The 23516-nt window shown below is 41.8% G+C and overlaps 1 protein-coding gene across 2 annotated transcripts in view; it reads right to left on the reverse strand.

Moving 5' to 3' along the window:
• The window catches only part of dnajc10 (DnaJ (Hsp40) homolog, subfamily C, member 10), a 91987-nt gene that overhangs the window by 14527 nt on the left and 53944 nt on the right, over nt 1-23516 (reverse strand). For both annotated transcript variants that reach the window (XM_030428602.1, XM_030428600.1), the window contains exons 16-17: nt 371-487; nt 186-287 (exon numbers count right to left, since the gene is read on the reverse strand). In XM_030428602.1, the coding sequence (XP_030284462.1) occupies nt 186-287; nt 371-487 (219 nt within the window). The remainder of the gene's footprint in view (nt 1-185; nt 288-370; nt 488-23516) is intronic.

Consider the following 23516-nt stretch of genomic DNA (forward strand, 5'->3'; position numbering starts at 1 on the left):
AGAGTAGGCAATCACCTGTGGATGTGACCATATTTAGCTGAAACCATTTTTGTGACTGTCAGAACGGTGCAGGCTGCATGCTTCTGGATTAAATAACAGCCCTGATTTTTCTTTGAGAGAGACTCCAGGCATGCAAAAGCAACAGCTGCAGTGTGTTATAGTATGTAAAGGGTATGTAGTAGTACCTGTATGAAATCCAGGATGCCATCAGCTGAATGTTGTCCTTCATATTCATGAACAGAGGAACCATTAAAGATCACTGTGGTAGGATAAGCCTGAATATTATACTAAAAAATAGAGAAAGACAAATGATTAACCTGTCAGGGGTGTACTATTATTAATAATAACGCCCAAATATGTATGTGCTTACCATAGAGCAGAGGTTGTGGTGGATGGTACAGTCCAGAGTACCAAACTTTATCTGCCCTGCCAACTGGATTGATGCTTTCCTCAGTTCAGGCAGTAAGGCTCGACATGGAGGACACCACTGCACACATGAATCAAACATTTATTAAATTAAGAAGGTGATATCACAAGAATAGTTAATTTTAAAATGCAAAGTCAGGTCTTTGTTAGAGTCTGAGGACAGTGAGCACTCTTCAAGCTTTCTCTCAACTCTAATAAGCCAGAAGATTGCAGGCAAGTTAAGCACTGAGCACATACTCAGCTCTGATTGATGTGCTTCAATGAATGAATGAATTCAATGAATGAGCTCATTTAAGCTATATGACCCGATGATATCGTAAGTATGTTGGAGTAGGAGTACACATCTATTTTGTGAAGATAGCGTATTGGTTGCAATTGGTTGTCACCCAAGCGATTTTGGTTGTTGTTTTTTAGAAATATTTGAACCCCTTTTCCAGTTCACCCTAAGTTGTACCACTGCAGGACTTTTGATCATTGAAGTTTAAGGCACAACTTGAGTTTCAGTAGACAACACAAGGGTGTTACTTGGGGGTTGATTCAAAGTAAATGGTTGCAACCCCCATGCCTTAGCCCATATGTGTGAACAGGGGGTAATGCTTATTGGTGTAAATGCTGTGCTGCTCTTTGTTTGTTGTGGCCTGTCCTTTGCCAGGTATCCGTTGTGGAGAGAAGGAGAGTCGTGTGGCTCAGGTCCTAGAACACCTAGGCTCAAATTCCTCCCAGATCCACATTATTCAATCATGTTTTACATCTACATACAGTCGTGGTCTAAAGTTTGTGCAGGCAGACTTGATGGGATTTTGAATGCTGTTGCGGTGCAGCTGGGGAACATGGGATTCAGACAAGGCATAATAACGATGGCCAAACTGATGGTAACTTACAGAGAGCAGACACACACATTTAACAAACCAACAGAGGCACAGGAGTTCATAAACAAGATAAAAGGAGAAGCTGGATGAGTAAACAAAAAGGACTGAGAGACAACTATTAAGCACAGACTGTAAGCTGAATACCTTTGTTTATAGCTTTGCAGATGTGAGATTGTTCACTTGGTAAGAGCGGCTGTGCAGTAACACACAATTAGACATTACTGTTAGCTTAATGTGGCATATGCTAGTGTTAAAGATAGTCATATATCAGCACTTTGAATGCTGATAACTTCCTAAGTTTGCATTAATGCCTAATATTCTACTGAGATTCTAATGTGAAGGCTCTCATTTGCAGTACTGCAAATGTGAAGTTGCTGACATGGCAAGAGTGGTCGTGTAGTAACAGACGTAACAAGAATAACATTTTCATTACTGTAATGTGGGTCTGAATAAGTAGTGCCCTCGACTTTGCTTTTCATTTTCTAGGTAACTAACCTTCTCGCACTTGCCAGTGTTGGGGGTTTGGGCGATATCAGCATTTTGAACGCTGGTAACCAACTGAGTTTGCATTATTGCACCATTTTCTACTCCGATTTGTTTATTTTTGCACGAAGCAACATATAGTAGTAGGTCCTGGAAATGCAGAAACCAATTGTGAATGCCTTTGTTAACATTACCGCAGATATGAGGTTGCTCAAATGTTAAGACTGGTTGTGCAATAGCAGACTATATAATAATATAATCTCTAATACACCAATCAGGCATAACATTATGACCACCTGCCTAATATTGTGTTTGTCTCCCTTTTGCTGCCAAAACAGCCCTGACCCGTCGAGGCATGGACTCCACTAGACCCCTGAAGGTGTGCTGTGGTATCTGGCACCAAGATGTTAGCAGCAGATCCTTTAAGTCCTGTTGTGAGGTGGGGCCTCCATGTATCTCCATGCTCAATTGGATTGAGATCTGGGGAATTTGAAGGCCAAGTCAACACCTCAAACTCGTTGTTGTGCTCCTCAAACCATTCCTGAACCATTTTTGCTTTGTGGCACAGCGCATTATCCTACTGAAAGAGGCCACAGCCATCAGGGAATACTGCTTCCATGAAAGGGTGTACATGGTCTGCAACAATGATGAGGTAGGTGGGACATGTCAAAGTAACATCCACATGGATGGCAGGACCCAAGGGTTCCCAGCAGAACATTGCCCAAATCATCACACTGCCTCCACTGGCTTGCCTTCTTCCCATAGTGCATCCTGGTGCCATGTGCTCCCCAGGTAAGCAACGCACATGCACCCAGCCATCCACGTGATGTAAAAGAAAACGTAATTCCTCAGAACACCGTCTTCCATTGCTCGGTGGTCCAGTTCTGATGCTCACATGCCCATTGTTGGTGCTTTCGGTGGTTTTCACGGGTCAGCATGGGTCTTAAGCTATACATCAACATACACATCAAACTGCGATGTATTATGTATTCTGACACCTTTCTCTCTCAGCATTAAGTTCTTCAGCAATGTTAGCAACAATAGCTTGTCTGTTGGTTTGGCCGACACAGGACAGCCTTTGCTCCCCTCGCTCAAATCCTTACACTTGCCCATTTTCCCTGCTTCTAACATGTCAACTTTGAGGACAGCATGTTCACTTGCTGCCTAATATGTCCCACCCACTAACAGGTGCCATGATGAAGAGATAATCAGTGTTATTCACTTCACCTGTCAGTGGTCATAATGTTATGCCTGATCAGTGGACATAATAATAAATTTTTTGGAGTGTTGGTGTTGTTGTGTCTTTTGGCATTGGCATGTAGGAGAAAGCCTTTGTGTGTTGTTATTAAGGGATGTGATATTATCCGTATTTTCTAACCCTCGTAACTTAGTTAGGCTGCACGTATGCACTACACTTTATTCAGGTATGTTATTATCTGCGAAGTAGCAAGGAGTAGGAACGGTTGATTACGCATATTCTTTGTTCTCTTTGTATTTTATATCAGTACTAGGAAGGCTGAGAGGACTGATCCAGGGATCTGTCCATAAAAGTAGCTGGAAGCAACACAAGTTGGGGGGGTATCCCATTCAGTTCGGAAATTGGGTTAATTTCTTTCAATGGTTCATTGTATGTTATCATTGTGAATTCAATGTTTTAATGTTTAAATGTGTTGATCTTCTCAGACATGTAACCTTTATTGAGGTAACTTTGTGGTATAACAATTTGAATGACTCAAAGGGTAGAACTTTATAGACTGAGAGACATCGATTCCAAAATTGTCTTCTTACAGGAGACTCACACTCTGAAAGGAGGCAATATAAGGTATCATAAAAGGTAAGAGATGGCATGGGAGCCCTTATGTAGCATCATTTACATGATAAGCCAGAGGGTTATGACTCTCATCCACAAATCGGTGCCTTTTCAAGTCTAAAGCTCAAGTCTTAAATTGAGGATAAGTTTGGGAGATATTTGATCAATCAGGAATCTTCACTTTCAGTAAACTTGAATTTGATAAACATTTACGGCCCAAATACAGAAAAAACACAGGCTTTTTTAACACTTGCCTCCCTCCCAGGAGAATATAATATTGCAGGGGACTGGAACTGTACACTAGACCCAGTCAGGGAAAGATCTGCAGGTGCTGATTAAACTCATAAGAGGAGTAAAACAACTATTTACAAGAGGGATGAATCTGTCAGATATCTGGAGATATTTGAAACCTATACATGTTACTCCTGTCACTACAGTACATTTCAGACGTACTCACACAGACTACTTTTTAGCCTCAGCATTGCTGATTTCCAAAAAACATGACCGATTTTATGGCAGCATACCAATATCGGATCATGGACCGTGCTGTCTGATTTATGTGCATGGGTAGATGGAATTAGAATCCAAAATGCTAACTAGCTGAAAATGTTGTTAAGTATGTGGGGAAAGAGAGAGATAAGTATTTTACAACTCAAACAATGGCAGGTATCAAGTGGAACGATTTCAAGGCCTTTTTAAGGGGACTCATAATCAACATACATTATCTGCAGCTAGGGCAGCCGCTGATATGCTCAGAATTAACCAAACATTTTACGAGCAAGGGGAAAAATAACCCCACAAACTTCAAGCCTGGCAGATCAAATGACAAGAAACAAGAAATTAAACTTCAATCAATCAAACTTTGATTAAAAATAATAATGATGATACAATAATAGACCCTATTGAAATATACAATGCATTTAGAAGGTATTATGAGAATGTAAATGAATCCCTAGTTATATATGACCCACATGCCCAAAATACATTTCTTGATGAATTGGTAACTCCCTCTATCTCTGATAGTTTCCAAGCATTCCATAGTTGTATTCTACCCAAATGACCGACAGGTGCGTAAATAACATTCTTGTCAAAATCCGAAAGGCCCAGTAACAGATGTGAAAATATGAGACCAATAAGTTTACTTGATTCCAAACTAAATTCTGTGCAAAGCAGCAAACACCACCCAGTGTAGTGCATAGGGATCGAAATGGGTTCATCCTCGGAGGCCAAAGTTTTAATAACGGATATATGGATATGGACATGAGAATATGTTTCTGAAATGGGTTCAATTATTGTATTTTTATCCTATAGCAGAAATATTAACAAACAAAAAAAATTACAGAACAAATCACAATCAAAAGTAGATGTCGTCCGGATACCCTTTGTAGCCGCTATTATTTACTTTAGCAATTGAACGATTAGCAATATCTGTACGAACGTATGCAGAAAAAAAAACGCATGCCATTGGCCAAACAGAACATAAGCCAGCGCTATATGGAGGGGAGGTTATTTTGTTTATCTCACACAGTCCAACTATGAACCTCCAATGGAAGACGTAACAGAATCAATCGATAGATGGATGTCCCTGCTCCTGTCCTTGATCAAAATCAACATAATAAAATGAATATACTCCTAAAATGCTGTATATACACTGCCCGTCAAACGTTTGAACACACCTTTTAATTTAATGGTTTTTCTTTATTTTCATGACTTTTTACATTGTAGATTCTCACTGAAGGCATCAAAACTATGAATGAACAAAAAAGTGTGAAATAACTCAAAACATATTTTATATTTTAGATTCTTCAAAATAGCCACCCGTTGCTTTGAATACTGCTTTGCACACTCTTGGCATTCTCTCAATGAGCTTTATGAGGTCGTCACCTGAAATGGTTTTCAAACAGTCTTGAAGGAGTTCCCAGAGATGCCGAGCACTTGTGGGCCCTTTTGCCTTCACTCCAGGTGACTGTGGAGGCCAGGTCATCTCTCCAGGGTTTTCCCTGCCATTATACGGCTTAGGTGCGGCGCCCAAAGCATTTTTGCCTCCCACCTAAGCAGGGTTCTCCCCAGATGGTGGAACAGCGGCGCTACGCTGCTAGGTCAGCACCGCTATACTCCGCGCATGACAGTGATGAGCGTCCGAGCGTGTGTCCGATCGGCGTGCGTGCGTCCCCCGGCTGACGCCGATGAGCGTCCGTCCGTCCCCCGGCTGACGGAGTTGATGACTGTCTGTCCGTCCGTCCGTGTCTCCCCCCCCGGACTGACGTTGACGAGCGTTCGCACCCCCCCACCCCCAGGGGAGAACCCTGCTCTCCTTCTTGGTCAAATTGCTCTTACACAGCCTGGAGGTGTGTTTGGGGTCATTGTCCCGTTGAAAAATAAATGGTCCAACTAAACGCAAACCGGATGGGATGGCATGTCGCTGCAGGATGCTGTGGTAGCCATGCTGGTTCAGTGTGCCTTGAATTTTTTTTTTTTTTATAATGAACATTTTTTATTGAAGTTTAACACACAAACTATAAAGTTGTTGTGGTGTCCGGTGCCATCTATGTATTATTTTCAATTGAATAAATCTGTTTCCCATTTCTTTATACTGATTGATGTATTGATGTTCTTTAAACATGATTTCCAATCCTCAGGAGATATGCCCATTGTTTCTTGACCTTGAGAAAGGGATCACATAATTGTTCCTGTAATAAACTATTTATCTTAAGGGTAATGCCACTACCTGAGCTTGATTTATTCAAAAGTTCTTCAATTGGGCTGCCCGTAACCATTTAGACAGGGTGCTTCGTAATTGGACATACCTCCAGTATTGATCATGTGGTAATTTATATCTATCCACTAATTGGTTGAAGCTGAAACAGAGCTTAGTTTCGTTTCATTTTCTTCCACTTTCTCCATGCAGGTCGCGGGTGATGTTTCCGCTTTATACCACCTTTTTTCAAGGTGGAGCGGGGGTTGCTGGGGCCAAATCCAGTGACTCTATGGGCGAAGATGGATGAGTCGCCAGCTCATCGCAGGGCCCTTACTGATGGCAGTGGCTGACACGAAGGTGCCAACTGCACATCAGGAGCAATTTGGGGTTCAGTATCTTGCTCAAGGATACTTCGGCATGTAGCCCAGTCCTGTCCCGGGGAGCCAGGGATTCGAACCAGCGACCTTCCGGTCACTAGTCCTCAGCTCTACCCACTGAGCTACAGCCGCCCCCACAGTGTTACTTAGTGTTACTATTTGATAGTAACACTGAGCTTAGTGCGTGTAGTAGTCAGTACCATCTGAAGTTGGGAAGAGAAAATCCCCCTCTTTTTGTGTGGGCCTGCAGCTTCTTTATTCCTAAACGATGATGTGAGTTGCCCCAGAGAAAATCTAAAATAAGGGCGTCAAAATCTCTAAAGTAGGACTCGGGGATGTTCAGAGGGAGATGGGATAGTATATAATAGATCACAGTTGCAGACATCATTTTAACAGAGTGTATTTTTCCCCAGAGTGAAAGGTGAATTTTAGGCCATCTGCCAAAGTCTGATTTCATTTTCTGAAGCAGTGGGTTAATGTTCTCTCGGACCATATCTTTATAATCAGGAGTTCTTCGAATGCCTAGTTATTTAATGCCTTTCGAAGCCCAGCAAAATTTCCACCGATGTAAGAGGGTAGATGGGCAATGACCTGATAAAGGCATGGCCTCGGATTTGTCCCAGTTAATGTGATACCCAGATAAAAATGCAAACTCTTCAATACAGTTTAATAAAGTGGGTATAGATTTTTCTGGTTGTGTTAGCATTACTAACATATCATCTGCGTACAGTAAGAGTTTGTGGTGGATACCATCCACTGTAATACCATGGATATCAGAATTATTCCTCAGTTTCTGCGCTAAAGGCTACAAGGCAAGCACAAACAAGCCCGAACTTAAGGGGCAACCTTGTCTTGTGGACCTATGCAGCTGGAATGGGTTAGACATAAAACCATTTGTCAAAACAAGAGCATAGGGAGTATCATATAAAGTTTTGATCCATGTAATAAAATTTTGTCCAAAGCCGAATCTTCCTAGTGTTTCAAAGACGTAGGTCCATTCAACGCAATCGAAAGCCTTAGCTGCGTCTAATGACAAAACGATTGTTGGGTGGGTGGAGTCATATACTAAGCACTGTAAATTGACTAGCCGTCGAATATTGTCAGAGCTATGGCGATTTGGAATGAAGCCTGACTGATCCATGTGAATAATACTTCCAATAACTTTTGAAAAGCGAATTGATAATATCTTTGCTAAAATTTTTTGATCGCAATTGAGTAAGGAAATAGGCCGATAGCCACTAGGGTCTAAATCATCTTTCCCCTTTTTGTGGATGAACGATATAACTGCATTGTACATAGACTGCAGTAAGGTGCCTGCTTTAAATGCATCGGAGTAAACTTCGAGCAATATAGGGCTAATAATACCTTCGAATGTTCTATAAAAATCAGCAGGGAGTCCATCTAACCCAGGAGATTTGTTTGGTGGCATGCTTCTGATTGCCTGAGAGATCTCCTCTAGTTTTATTGGTGCTTCCAAAAAGTCTCTGTCTCTGTCAGTTAATTGTGGGAGATTAAGATCAGCAAAAAAGCTATTGAATTTCTGCTTATCAAAATCGCCTTGGGATGAATAAAGAGTTTTATAGAAGGATCTAAAACTTTCATTTATCTGCTTAGAGGAGGTAGAGATTCGGCCATCTGGTTGTCGCGTGCCAGATATATGGTTCATGCTGTCCTGTTGCTTTAAGCGGTAGGCCAATAGGCGACCGGGTCTTTCACCCATTTCCCAGTATGCCTGCTTGGTTCGAAACAAAGCATATTCGGCTTTTTTATGATATAGTTTATTTAGTTGAAATTTAGTGGCAATTATTTTGTTAAGTGTGGACCTGTCTTTGGTCAAAGAATATAAGACTTCAAGCGCTTTAAGTTCACTCTCTAATTTGTTGGATTTCTCATTAGCTAGTCTTTTTTTGAAAGAGGCATAAGAAATAATTCTCCCTCTCCAAAAAGCTTTCAAAGTATCCCACCAAATAGAAATGGTACTATGCTGCTTATTATTAGTTTCCTTAAAAAGTGATGTTTCATTTCGAATCATCTCTAGGAATGAGTTATCCTTCAATAAGGATACATTTAGACGCCACCTCCGACTTTTAGGAGTCTGTGAGAATTGTGTTGGGCAGAGAAAAACTGGGGCATGATCTGAAATGATTATAATACCTATATCCGAGCTAAGAGAAAAATCAACTAATGAATGGGAAATTAAAAAATAATCAATCCTAGTGTAGACATTGTGGGGAGGAGAAAAAAAAGAATACTCTCTTCCATCCGGGTGCATTAACCTCCAGATGTCTTTTAGACTCAAGTCAGTGGCAAGCTGTCTGATGGCTATCGCTGATCTGCTTTCTGTAATGCATCTGGGTAATGATCTGTCAAGATCTTGATCTAGTATTTGGTTAAAATCTCCACCTAGTATAATTTGAGTATCCCCGAGGTCCAAGAGAAGTTGTGATAAGTTGTGAAAAAATTCTGGCCTATCAAAATTAGGTACGTAAATATTACAAAGAGCAACTGGTGTATCCAGTAGTTGACCATATACTATCAAATATCGACCTTCCGAATCTACTAGTACATCTGTTTCATTAAAGTTAATTGCCTTATTAATCAGAATGGACACCCCTCTGCTTTTGCCATTTCCTGGGCTTGAGAAAACCTTCCCCACCCAGGCCCTTTAAGTTCCAACTGGTGAATTTCAAATCAGCTGTACAAACCATTGAGTAGTAAGGTGTACATATATCTCTTGCGCATTACCAAAACAGCACAGTGTGGTGGTGAACAAAATGACATGAGAAAACAAACTACATACAAACCCGGAAGAATTCAAACAACCGGGACATAAGCATGTAGAACTAGTCATGAACTCAAAAAAACTAGGAAACCTGGAAATGTCACCCGAACTCGACTTACCGCAAAACCCAACACTTGTGTAATGTTTTAAACCCATGTCAGCTGTGTGAAGTGGAGAGTATCAATACTTAAATAAAGCTCCTCATTAATTGTGTAAATTAGGAAATATGAAAGGAAAAAGCGATCAAAGAAAAGAAAGCCTTACGCTTTCCTGAGTCTCTAATAATAGAGATGGAATGAGGGCTATTATAACGCTAAGGTTAACCAAGCAAATTTGACTTACTGCTGTCGAAGTTGCACATAAATAAATTAAGTAAAATATAGAGCAGCAGATGGAATAATATCAGAAAAAGAAAAAGTCTAAGAAAATAGACTGGCTCCCTTGATATGTAGTAGTATCAGCATAACAGTCATTAGAATATAATTAGGAGCCAGTCATCTTTAAATCAGCTCTTCTTTATAATCTTCCTCTTGACGAACTCCGAAGCTTCTTCGGGGGAGATGAAACGGTGACGTGCCCCGTTATGTTTAATCTCCAGGGTGGCAGGGAAGCGGAGCATGTATTTGACCCCTCCATTCCTCAGATCAGTCTTAACTTGCTTGAAGGAAGCCCTTCGTTCCATGGTCTGCTTAGAGTAGTCTGGAAAAAACATGATCCTGGCTCCCTGCCACATGATCTGACCTTTTTCCCTGGCTGCTCTTAGCATCCCCTCACGGGCCGCGGTCTGTCCCCCTCTCTCTGCTCTCATCTCAGCGGGCCAGTGGGAACTCGGTGTGCGCCCTGTATCTCCAGTGTAGAGAACTGATGCCCCAGCATAACTGGGATTTCATGTTGTAAAAACTGAATCATGTCGTCCCTTCTTTTAGTTCTGGTATGCCCAAGATTTTGACATTACAGCGTCGCCCTCTATTATCCAAATCTTCGACTCGGTCTTGGAGTTGTTGTATTTTCTCCTGGAAAGCTCTGGCATGCTGTTTGGATGCATCAGCGGCGCTTTCTAGTGCGGCGACCCGCTCTTCCGGCTCGTCCATGCGGGAACTTAATGTGCTAATCTTCCCTTCAATATCCTCCACAGTAGCCTTGATTTCTTTTGTATCCCGTTCGATGTTCTGTGTGGACATACGGATTGCTCTTATCTCTGTGGCGAGGAAGTTCAGTGAGGGCTCCTCAGCGGCTGCACCTGATGCAGCTAGCGTGTCGTCTGGAGGCTTGCTAACGAAATCCACCATTTTCTTGCTAGCTTTCGCCGACCATGGCAGTGGTGAATCTTTGAGGCGCTGAAGCTTCTGGAGTTCTCGACTAGACATTAGTATTTTGTTCTCAAAGAAGAGAAAATATATCCCCGTTACTAAGCCAGTATAAATTGTGTAAAGTAGTGGGTATAATTATCATAGAATTGATTTTTTTTGTCGGGTTTAACGGAGCAACTCTCTATGCCGCGATCTCAGTCGAGAGCCCACGTGATCTCCGTGCCTTCAATTTTAATTAAATCCCCAACAGTGTCACCAGCAAAGCAGCCCCACACCATCACACCTCCTCCTCAATGCTTCACATTGGGAGCCATGCATGTAGAGACCATCCGTTCACCTTTTCTGCGTTGCACAAAGACACGGCAGGTGGAACCAAAGATCTCAAATTTGGACTCATTAGACCAAAGCACTTATTTCCACTGGTCTCATGTCCATTCCTTGTGTTTCTTGGCCCAAACAAATCTCTTCTGTTTGTTGCTTTTCCTTAATAGTGGTTTTTTAGCAGCTATTTGACCGTAAAGGCCTGATTCACGCAGTCTCCTCTGAACAGTTGATGTAAGATGTATCTGCTACTAGAACTCTGTGTGGGATCATCTGGGCTCTAATCTGAGGTGCTGTTAACTTGCGATTTCTGAGGCTTTTGACTCAGATGAACTTATCCTCAGCAGCAGAGGTGACTCTTGGTCTTCCTTTCCTGGGGCAGTCCTCATGTGAGCCAGTTCGTCGTAGTGCTTGATGTTTTTTGCGACTGCACTTGGGGAAACCATAAATCATTGATATTTACCAGCATGGTAAACGTGAGACACAAGAAACACACAGCGACTCCCTACCTTTGACGCGGCCATAAAGCCGTAATATGTGTCCATTCCTCAATTATTTATATTCCAGTTGTCCATAAGAATCCACTGATCAAAAGCATCAAAATAGTTTTTCATAAAATTACTCCAGCTTGTGAATATCGTCCTGTAAAGTCCATTTGTTTACCGTCTACCAACTTTGATAGGCAAACAGAATCCATACTTTCCGGGCCACAATCAAAATGTTTTCTAGTTCCTGTATGGTGATGTTGGGTATGCTTGTTTTCATCACTTTGCTGGCTACAAAATAAAAGTGTCCCCATCTTTTTCTGTTCAGTTTTCACCCCAGCACAGCCCGTGAAGTAGATTGAGCGCTGCCTGTTTGAAGGACCAATAGGCTTTGTTTACTGTTTTTCGCTGCCTTAGTATAGGAATAGCGTATTGGCTATCGACATGTCAATCACTCAGGCTTCTAGCCAATTATTTTACCTTTCCAACGAGGGTAGGCGTGCCCAGATCAGTTACGTATGAGCTGAGGAGTATCGCTGCGTCTAGCGACTAGTAGGCTCACTTTACGCAGCAGACGCACGGTAAAGGGACGCATCGGACATTTAAACTTTTTTGTACGGCAATTTTCAGAGTTTACAATGGCGAAAGCCACAAAGAAAACTAAATATGTTCGGGAAGAAGACCTGGAATTGACCATGGCATCATCTGATGAAAGTGAGGATAGTGAGCACGACTCTGAGAGAGAGGAGATGTTTGCTCAGGGACTCGACGACATCTTAGATCGGTGAGTAACGTTATCTTTGATCGTGTTTGATTTATTTATTTTGCCATGAGTGAAATTTGATTGAAAGTTAGTGGGTGGGGGGTTTTTATGCTTACAGTGAACAGTACAGTATACATTAGCATTTCATAAATGATGCTAAATGGTTAGCGCCCCAGGGCCTAATTAGCCTAGCTAAGCCTAGCTAGCTACTCAACTAAAGTTATGTAATCCTTGTAATTCTATTCTATAATGTAATTCATTTTGAGCCTCTAATTCCCTTTTATTTAGATTGTTTTTATCAAGCTTGTAAGCAAATTGAACTAGATCTTTTTCACTGACCAGACACTGGGAATATTCCCCCAATTCAATTATTCTGTTTATGTACAGTTATTTTCCTGATGATTTTGTGTAATATCATGTGAGTTTATTTGTTTCCTATGTAAATAACACCCCATTGAATTGCATTTATATATTTTTTCATTATATTTGGTAACATTTGTGCATTGCATTGTGTTTTGTAGGTCACAGTCTGAAGACAGTGACGTGGATTGGGAGCCTCAAAGTGAGACAGTCAGACGCCCAACCCCCTCTCCTGCTGAAGGCGGTCGTCAGAAGCGCCAACGATCCTCTTCTGCATCCACCAGTACTTGTACCAGCAGTGTCAGAGGGGGTCAATGACGCAGAAAGAGTTTCGTCAGGCCCTTATTGAGGAGCTTGCGGACCAAGGACCCGCATCAACATCCCAGCCATCCACCTCAGGTATCACTGCACCCCCAAACCGAGCAGCATCCCACAAGCCGCATTATTTCACAGAGGGACAAAATGTGGCTAAGCGGGATGCAGGCAGTGTCGGCAGACGGCTCTGCACACTCTGCCACAAAAAGACACCAGTTGGCTGTTCAACGTGTGATGTTCCCTTGTGTTTTGTTGCCACAAGAGCCCCCTCATTGTCCATTTTTAAAACGCATCTTAAAACCCATTTTTATTCCTTGGCTTTCAACCCAGCATGAGACTCTGCTCTTGTTTTAGTGTTTTAGTGTCTTATTGTTTTTATTGCTTTTATTGTTTTAAAATTCTTATTGTTTTATTGTTTTTATTTATTTTATTTTTTGTTTCCTATGTTTTATGTTTCATGTTCTATTTCTTTTCATGTACAGCACTTTGTTCCAGCTATGGCTGCTTAAAGCGCTTTATAAATAAAGTTGAGTTGAGTTGAGTTGAGTGTATGCTGAGGGACAGCGCAGCGCGGCACGGCACGGAATAGCGGAGTTTAGCGCGGCACATTACCTGCATCAACCGGTAACGGTATATCTGGATGAATGTAACGAAGGAGACCGCTTGCAAAGTTTATTTGACAGAGACAATGTTAGTTTACGGCGCAGCACGGCATGGCACAGAATAGCGGAGTTTAGCGTGGCACATTACCTGCATCAATTTTAACAGTATATCTGGGTGATATGTATGTAGCGAAGGAGACTGCTTGCAAAGTTTCTGTAAGAAATAGCGTAACAGACTTCATAGTCTCTATAGGTGGCCCACCGTGATTTATTTTCATAAATCGTTTCAAACAGTTGTGTGATTGACCTGGATACGAAGCGTTAATAGCGCAAAATGATATAACGTTAGTTTCTAAAGAGACAAGACTGAGCCCACTCTCCACCTCTCCTCTCTCCTTGTTGAAAATAAATAAATAAATCAGCTGTGGCGGTCACATTTCAGCAGTGCATACTGCCGCTGCTAGGTGCATATAGGGGGAACACTGAATTGTATGATCTCCCTCTTTTCTAATATTCCAAATCTAAGTAGTCATCATCTCATTCTAGGGGGGGATTAGAATCTAGTGAAAGACCCCAAACTTCACTGTTTCACATCCTAAAACACAACCCTCTACTATGTCAAAGACACCATCTTCCCTTGAAAATCAGTTGGGATGTGTAGACCCCTAGCATTTTCTGTACTCAGTTAGAAAAAAATTCTCATATTTTTCTAAGGTTCACCAATTTTATTCAGAAATCAACTATTTTTTTGCTGATAGAATCCTTCTCTCTGCAGTGACATTTAATGAATATTCTGCTTTTGTCATCTCCAATCATGACCCACACATTTTAGAATGCCCAATAAGAGACAATGGAGGTTCAATACAGGGCTACTAGTGAACAATGGGTCCTGTGACTTTATCTGAGAGAAGATAATAGTTTTTCTTGAGTTTAATAGGTAAGAGTCAACTTCACCCTCTTTGCTGTGAGAAATGTTAAAGTCGAAATTATCTTATAAAGCGCAAATTTGGCTAGAAAAAATAATCAAAAACTACAGGAACTGCTTGATGCGATTCTCAGCATAGACAAAGTATTCCAACTCACCCAGTCCATCCCTTAATACAGAAGAGTTCAACTATATATTGAATTTGACTTGCTCTCTAGAAGTAAAGCTGAATATTGTTTAAGACGGACTAAAGGAACATACTGTGAGTATGTTGATAAGGCCGGCAGTCTTTTGGCCATTCAGCTTAGACCTCAATCGGCCTTTCACTTTCATACCCCTAATTTATGACCCCTCCCACTCTCTAATTACCAATCCAAACGAAATTTATAATTTAAATGTATCTCTATCGGTCTGAAACGCCAGACTGCAGAAATACAATAGACATTTTTAGATGGCTTAAATTTCCATACTTTATATTCTAATAATATTTTGACAAACCCTTGCAATTTGGGCAAATAACAAACTGTCTTAAATTGATGCAAAATAACAAGGCCCAATGGTTGACGGGTTTCCCACCTACTTGCTCCTTTATTATTGAACATGTCTGATTATTGATTAAACCAAATGCCCAGAGGACTGCAGCAGCTGGAGGCCAATAAGTTTATTAAATACAGATGTGAAGCTATTAGTAAAGGTCTTGCAGGGCTCCAGAGTTTTTAAAAAATTTTAAGAGTGCACCTAAGGATTTTTCTAGGTCGCACCGGTGCATCTAAAAAATTTAAATGTACTTTGCAAGCACATCATCTCTCTGTGTTCTCCTGTGACTGAACTGACGATCATGGTAGATCATTATCTTGGTCTAAACCAATAAGAGACAGAGTTTGGTCGGAACTTTGTCTCAGATTGGCTGTGGTCACTGCTCTCTGTTGTGTGTATTTAAAATTTGCGAGCGGCAAAAAAAAAAAAAAAAAATGCGAGCGGCACGAGCGACCTGAGCGCCACAGCAGCGGAAGGGGAAAAGAAAAGAAAAGAAACAAAACGAGACAAAACGAGGCAAAATGAAGAGGGGCAGAAGTATTGAAAGTTTTTTCACTAAACAATCCAAGCCGACAACCACCCCTGCTGCCATTCCCTCGGTTCCTGCTGAGATGCCAAGCCCTGGTCCTTCGGCGGCATCAGACTCGGAACCAGAGGAGACAACCGAGTCAGAGAAAGAGCCCGGCCCCGAGACTCAAAGTAAAAAGCTGAAATAGTATTCTTTCAGGCAGGACTGGTTGAAACAGTTTCCCTGGTTACGGTACGATAAAGGACGTAATATAATGCACTGTGTATACTGTCATGAGTGCGGTCAGAGTATGGCCGGTAATAGTGCATTTGTAAGCAGGTCAACAACGTTTCGTATCGAAACTTTAAAAAAACACAGCATGTCAAAAAAACACACTACATGCCGGGAACGGTGTGTGGAGAAAGTGGCCCCTCTCCCAGCTGCATTTCAGCGGCAGGCAGCAGCAATCAGGTCCTCTGAGGAATCAGAAATTATTATCAAATTTAATGTTGCATACAACATTGCCAAAGAGGAGCTGCCTTTCACCAAATTTAAATCAGAAATTATTCTGATGAAGAAGAACGGATTAAACGTCAACCCGACGTACAGCAATGATACCGCATGTGCCCAATTCATTGGGGTAATAGCTGACACCATAAAACAAAAGACAGCTGTGGATGTCGGAAACGCCACATACATGGCCTTCATGATTGACGGGGACACAGACGTATCTACACAGGAGTGTGTGATCGTCTACAGCCACATTTTGCGCAAAGGGAGACCAGTCAACATGTTAATTGGACATATCGAGGTGGAGCATGCACATGCACAAGGTATGTTTGAAGCCCAGACACATAACAGCATGAGGGATTATACATAATATAAATAAATAAAATCTTAAGAAAATTGTTTAGTCCTGGCTGTTAGCCTATTGAAAAAGGAGAAGTAAACTGATAAATAAAATATCACAGTTTCCCCTTTACAATCTATAGGCTGGTAACCTGCATGATATGTTTTTTTCTCTTTAGGAATTTATGCTGCCACAAAGAAAGCTTTTGCTGCACTTGGGCATCAGTGTGCAGATTGGCTGGGGAAAACGGTTGCTCTGTGTGCTGATGGTGCTGCAGTTAACCTCGGCAGCAAAGGGGGGGGGGTCATAACCCTTCTACAAAGAGATGCAGGAGATTTTGTTGTGCCCTTTCACTGTATGCCTCACAGGTAGGCCTAATTACAGTATAGAGGCTTTTGTGCATTTTCTCAATACGAGGTAGCTTATCTAACCAATTGAAATGTATCCTTACAGATTGGAATTGGCCATGTTGTCAGTCCAGAGGGACAATGTTATGGTGGGTCAAGTATATGATCTGCTACATTTGGTGTGGAAGACCTACCATTTTTGCCCCAAATCAATGAGGGAGCTGAAAGCCATTGGAGCAGACCTGGGAGTGGATGTCCTAGTCCCCGGTGGGGTTAAAGTAACACGATGGCTTCCACATGTCTCCAGGGCCCTGGAGACATTTCTCAGACCCGGACAGAATGGCCATGGCCAGTTCACTGCAGTGCACTTTCATATGGACCATTTGGCAGAGTCTTCTTCCTATGCAGACATTGCAGGCCGAGCCAGAAAGGTAAGTGGATTTCCACAGGGAATTTACTAAATTAGTGCCATTTTCCCTGGGCAGATTTTTAATTCATGTTAAAGGCTATATGAATAGTTACTGTGGTTGTATGATACAGGTCAAGAAATCAATGGAAGTTGGCACTTTTGTGGCTTTTTGTCACTTTCTGGCTGATGTTTTAGCTGGAATAACCAAGTTTAGCCTCCTGCTTCAGAAAAATTAGACCATCCTACCTCAGGTAAGGGAGATGAAATGGAATTTAATTTTCAGTTATGATTGTTATTAGCTTCAGCTGTATTTATAAAAGTGCTTGATATGTCTTAACAGGCAGTTTATGCTCTTGAAAATCTGCTGGTGACAACAGAGGTGATGGCTGCAAGACCTAAGCCTGGGGGCAGACTGTCAAAGTTCATGGCTGACCTCAGGCTGCAGAAGAGGCAGCAGGATGAGCAGAGTGAAATGCCACTCTACAAATTCCAAGTACATTTGTGGTTTTGTTTCTCACATAGGAAAACATATTATATGAACATATACAGTATTTATAATATCTAACTAGAATTTGTGTTTATGCTTTATGTCCCACACAGACAGTTACACTCAAAGGAGAAGTCTCTAAGCTGGTAGAGGATGGTGGTGCTATCACTAGACTACAGAGAGCAATGGAGGCAACAATCAACTCCACTGTCAAACACTTGAAAGCAAGATTCTGTAGCCTCCTAGGCAAGTGTACTCCTCTGTCTTATGAACACAGACCAGAAATGATGTGTTTATCATTTTATTAATATGTCTTTATCCTTCCAATAGGAGATAATGCTACCGAATCTGCCACTGCCACAGCCAAGGCTGTCAAATGCTTCAACATCTTCAATCATGATAGCTGGCCAGAAGACCAAGAGGACTTAGTGGACCATGGTGCTGATGACCTAGCATTCCTCCTGGATCACTTCTCCCCTGTCCTCACAAGGTAGCACAATGGACCACTACATAATAGTAGGGCTGGTGGCAATCATGTTAATTTAAACACTGATTGGATGTTTATTACATGTCAATTTCAGAAATGGTGTTAACACTGAGTTGGCAAAAGAAGAGTTTGTGGGCCTGAAGCTGTTAATTGCCAGGATGTTCAAGGACAAGACCTACCTCAACCTTTGGGAGCTAATGTTAACTAGAGAGCCATACTGTTCAGAGTACAAGGTTTTACTTGTTTTTTTGGGGGGGGCATTTTGATATCAAAATCAAGGTCAACTTTGACATAAAAACAACTTTGACAGCTTGTACATCCCAATGAGAATGTGGTTTGTATATTTTTCAGAACATACTGCATCTTGTCCACATTCTGCTGGTCCTCCCCGTGTCATCTGCCGTTTGTGAGAGAGGATTCTCCACACAGAAGAGGATCAAGTCAGATGCTAGAGCATCGCTTCACACAGACACAGTGGAAGACCTGATCAGGATCAGTGTGGAGGGGCCCAGTTTTGAGTATTTTGATGCAAGTGAGAGTGTGGCAAGCTGGTTTAGCCAAGGCCAATGGCCAAGAAGGCCACATTACAAGTGCTGGCCATCTGAGTGGCAAGTGACAGCAAGGGGAGACCAGCTGTAAGACTTGACATAATGATAATTTGTGGAAAAGGGGCAGAATATGTCTCCTTTAACCATTAGCACAGATTTTTATTTTGAAATGTTTTATTTTACTTGAAATGTTTGATCGAAATAGTCAATTTCAGTTCAGTGAAGCATTTTAAGCACAAGCACTGTTTTATTTGGGAATGTTTTATTGTGCTTAATGTTTTATTTTGCAGTTTCAGCTCAGTGAAGCACTTGAAACACCTTATTTTTCTTATGTCAATGTCCTTCAAATAAAGACAAGGATTTCTCAATATCTTATTCTTGTTTGGAAATCATTCACGTTATTATCAAAGTTATGGAGCCAGAAAGGTCTCCTTATGGCGTTAAAATTCGAGTGCACCTAAATTTTGTGCCTGTGCACCTAAAAAAAAAGTTAGGCGCACCAGTGCAACCAATGCAAAAAGTTAGTCTGGAGCCCTGTCTTGGCATGTTATTTAGACCCTTTGCCATACATAATTTCAGTAAATATAAATTCATTGCTCTGCCCCTACTACTTGTGTGACAACTAACTCTAAGAGGTCTGATTACTTCCCTCTTATTAGGAGGAACCTGGCAAGGTCCCCTCTCCCCACTGCTTTTTGCTGTAGCGACAAAACCTCTCTCTATCGCTGTAAAATACTCCCCCTTCTTTTCTGGTATCAGTAGGGCTGGACTGGATCATCGATTGTCAATGTATGCTGATGATCTCAACCTTTACGATTGTGGAAAAAGGCACCACACCAACCAATCACAAAATTATATGGCAAACCATGTCATTTGGTTGCTGAGGAACAGGGGGAAGTTGTGGGAGGGACGCCGGCGGAAGAGTGACAGCAGCAGTGACGGTGATAGAGACAGCGATAGAGATCGTGAGTTTTGAGAGTTGAGAGATTTGTGACATATAGTATACAAGTAAATTCACAAAGAAGCGCAGCTGGAGACCGCTAACACAGTTAGAGACAAGAGACAATCAAAGCAGCCACTGCCACTGCTGTATATAGTATTAGTGTTTGGAGTGTATAGTTAGTGTGTTATGTAGTGTTTGGTGTAGTGTGTTTAGTGTGTAGTGGAGTAGTTTTTTTGTGTTGTGAGTCAAAACAATGAGGAGACGGCTGAATGTGGAGCAGGTAGTGCAGATCTTCATGCATGAGCCTGAGGCATTGCCTGCATTTAAATGTAGATAACATATAACTTAGTAAATTTCAAAAACTCATGCACAAATTTAGCAAAAAACAATTTATATTTGCATTATAAGTACTAAAAATGGTTGGTTAAGTATATTTGTGGTTTTCACAGTGAAAAATCTAAATTTTTCCTACTCAGAATTTATGTTTTATGTGATTTTAGGTCCATAGTGTTAATATAATATGTCAAAATGAAAAAATAACTGTACAGTCACACATGTGAGGTTGTGCTGAAAATAATGACACCAAACAAGGCAAGGTAAATAGTTTTTATGGTGAAAATAATGGTAAAATCAAAAATAGTCAAAAACTGCCAATTATATCCCAGACATTCCACCTTCAAACACAGCCTCATTTGGCCATCCATGAAAAAGCTTCTTAACCTCCCACTTTTCTATAGGAATACATGCTTCCTATGGGCAATGCACTAGTAGGGTTAATTTCACAAAAGCTAGACAAAGCAGATTTTTTCCAGATATTAATAATATATGTCATAGATTTGGCTTATCAACGGTCGCTCATTCACATATGTGTTTTTTTTGTTAAAGTTAGCACCGTTCTGGTTTTGTTTTTTAACACATTAAGTAAAGCCTTTAATATCACACTTGAACCTAGCCCCATGTTAGCTATTTTTGGGTTACCGCATACACCGGACAGACTCCCTGACACTTAGATGTTGTTGCTTTTGCTTCTCTTATTGCCTGTAGCCCTATTCTGTTACATTGGAAAAGCCAAAATTCTCCGTCAGCCACATCCTAGACAAGAAGTGATATTTTATTATTGGGAGTTTTGTGAAGATTTTTCTTACTAGTAATCTGGTTGGTTATGGCGGCTACCCAGGAAGACGTGCCTTGCGCTGTTCTGCCTTAGCCACTAACATTTCTACTAAAAATACTTGAAATTGCAACATAACTTGGCAATATAGGGCAAGTGTGCATATTGTAATACTGAAGGGTGCCAATTTAAGTAAAGGAAAAAGCAAACCGTCAAAGCAGCCGAAGCTGCCTGACTACCGTGTTTGCGGTGAAATGGCATGACAGAGGACGAGGCTATTTGAGGAGGGACACTAGGAGGTGTGAAGGCGGATGCTGTGCTGGCTGCTATAAGCTCCATGAAAACTGAGTTTTATCAAGATTTGATGGACTTATGGCGGTGATAAAAAATATGAGGAGGGAGATAGACGACTGCACAGAGCAAGTGTCGCAAGCAGAGCTACGGATATCAAACACTGAGAATGACGTAGCTGGTCTGCAGGCTAAATTGCACACACTGGAGTCAGAAAATAAGACTTTGGATGACAAGCTCTTGGACTCGGAAACCAGATCTGGCTTTAATAACTTGAGACTGCTGGAGGGTGCCTAGGTAAGGGACCCATGCTCCTTTTTAGAAAAGTGGATCCCGGAGGTACTGGATGCTGCGGCTAATATTGAATGGGCACACAGAATTGGACCAATGAGGGACTCAAAGTCGCCACCGAGGAACACTAATAATAAAGTCTCTCAACTACAACGACAAGCAGGCAGTTAAGGCAGCTGCAAAGGCTAAAAAGGACATCCGCTACAAGGATAGGCAAGTAAGGTTTTACTCAGACTTAGCTACGGGAATACACCAGCTGAGGAAGAACTGTGACCCAATCAGCCAGGAGCTGCGCAACTTGGGGATCCGACACGGAGTGATTCACCCCGCCAGACTACTAGTAACACGACCAGAATTATACTCAGGGGTGCACATAACCTTTTCAGTGAGTTACTCAGGTGAGTACCAGGAGATTGTGTTTGGTACTCACCCCATATGTAGCGTGGTCTTAAAAAGTGCAGTCTTCTTCACTGTCCTGCTCAGTGTCGCCCCCACTGTCCTCTGCTTCAGCTTCCTTCATGGTAGATGATGAAGATGCTGCAGATGCACCTCCCTTTCCTTGGTTGAGCCTCCGATTAGCTGTCTCCATCCACAGGTCAACAGCTTGCTTTGGCTCAAATGTCTCTGTGGTCTCCTTTGACAGGTGAGTGTGCATCAGAACTGAGAGACGGGCATGTGACAGACGAGATCTGTACTTGTTTTTTATTATGTTGAGATGTGAGAATCCCCTCTCACAAGCTGCACTGCTTAAAGGCAATGTAAGAGACAGCTTAACCACCTTGTTAATGTTGGAGTAAGCATCTGGGTTACTTGTATTTACTATTTGGACAAAGTCATATACAGAAGAGGCTCTCAGGCGTTTTCCTACCTGCTTTAAGCGCATCCATTCTGACACAGTGGTGTCTTTGTCAAGTTGCAAGGTGCTCTCATATTTCTTGAGAATGCTGCAAACTGTTGTGTTTCCAAAACTGTGGAGGTCTTGCATTTCCTCAGGCCACGTAGAAGGATCAAATACTAAGAAATGATCACATGACTTGAGGGAGTCATATCTGATTTCAAACTCTTCAATTGTTGTTGGTCTCGTCTCTGTCAGCATCAGCATTGGAAGCAGTGTGTGCCCTGTGGCCTTCACCATCAAGCAGTAGTGTGAACTGTCCAATGGCCACCATGAGTTCATCCTTACATTCTCCAATGGTCAGCTTTTCTTTCTGAAACCTAATGGATGTGGTCTTCAAAATGTTGCCAATGACAAGCATGTTTGACAGAAAGCACTGAAAACGCTCTGTGCAGATATGCTGCAAGTCACTGTTATCACTCGTAGCCAGTTGCATTTTAATGGCTGGCAATGGTCTTGATATTTTTAACAGTGTTTCATGCCTCCATGCAGACCATCTGATATTATGAAACAGTTTCACAAAGGAGATCCCATTTTCTTCACACAGCCTCTTCAGCGCAGCAGTTTTTTTTGCTCAACCTTTTTGTAAATAAAACTGCAGCAGCTTGACAGAGCAATTAAATATCTCACAGTAAGGAACATTGCGATCAGTTGATTTTGCGCAATTCTCCAGTGTGTGTGCGGTGCACAGAATGTGCACAAGGGAGTCTCCAACCGCAGCAAGTTGCCGGAGTTTTGGCAGAACGCCGTTGTAGACACCGACTTTGACAGCAGCCCCGTCTGTGCACACAGCGACCAACTTTGTTGTCCAGTCATCCAAGCTTGTGTCCTGGAAAAGTCTCACAAATCTGTTTGTTATGGCCTGCGCAGTTCGGTCAGCACCCAGTTCAATCAGTCCAAGAAAGTCCAAGGTAAACTCTTCATTGCTGGATACAGACACAACGTAAACGATTTTCCTGCTCAGTTTTTGTTATGCCCTCAGATCCATCAAAAAGCAGCCCCAAAATTCAGCAGACAGCAACGTTGCTCGTAACTCCCCGCTGATGGTATAAGCGATGCTCTGCATGATCAGTGTGCCCCCTTCACGTGAATGATGCACCTCGGACATTTACTCCTAGCTGCTTCAGTAAAGGATCATCCTCAGAATAGGAAGACATGGGACGTGCGTGTTTAGCTTTATGGAAGGTGAGGGGAAAATATTAAACAGAGCTTGCCGCTGTTCTTCATTCAGCTAGTCTTGCCATCTACTAAGTGGGCGACTGGCTTGCACATTTGTGTGCTCCACG

The sequence above is a fragment of the Sparus aurata genome, chromosome 9 (assembly GCF_900880675.1).
Source record: "Sparus aurata chromosome 9, fSpaAur1.1, whole genome shotgun sequence".
NCBI lineage: Eukaryota > Metazoa > Chordata > Actinopteri > Spariformes > Sparidae > Sparus > Sparus aurata.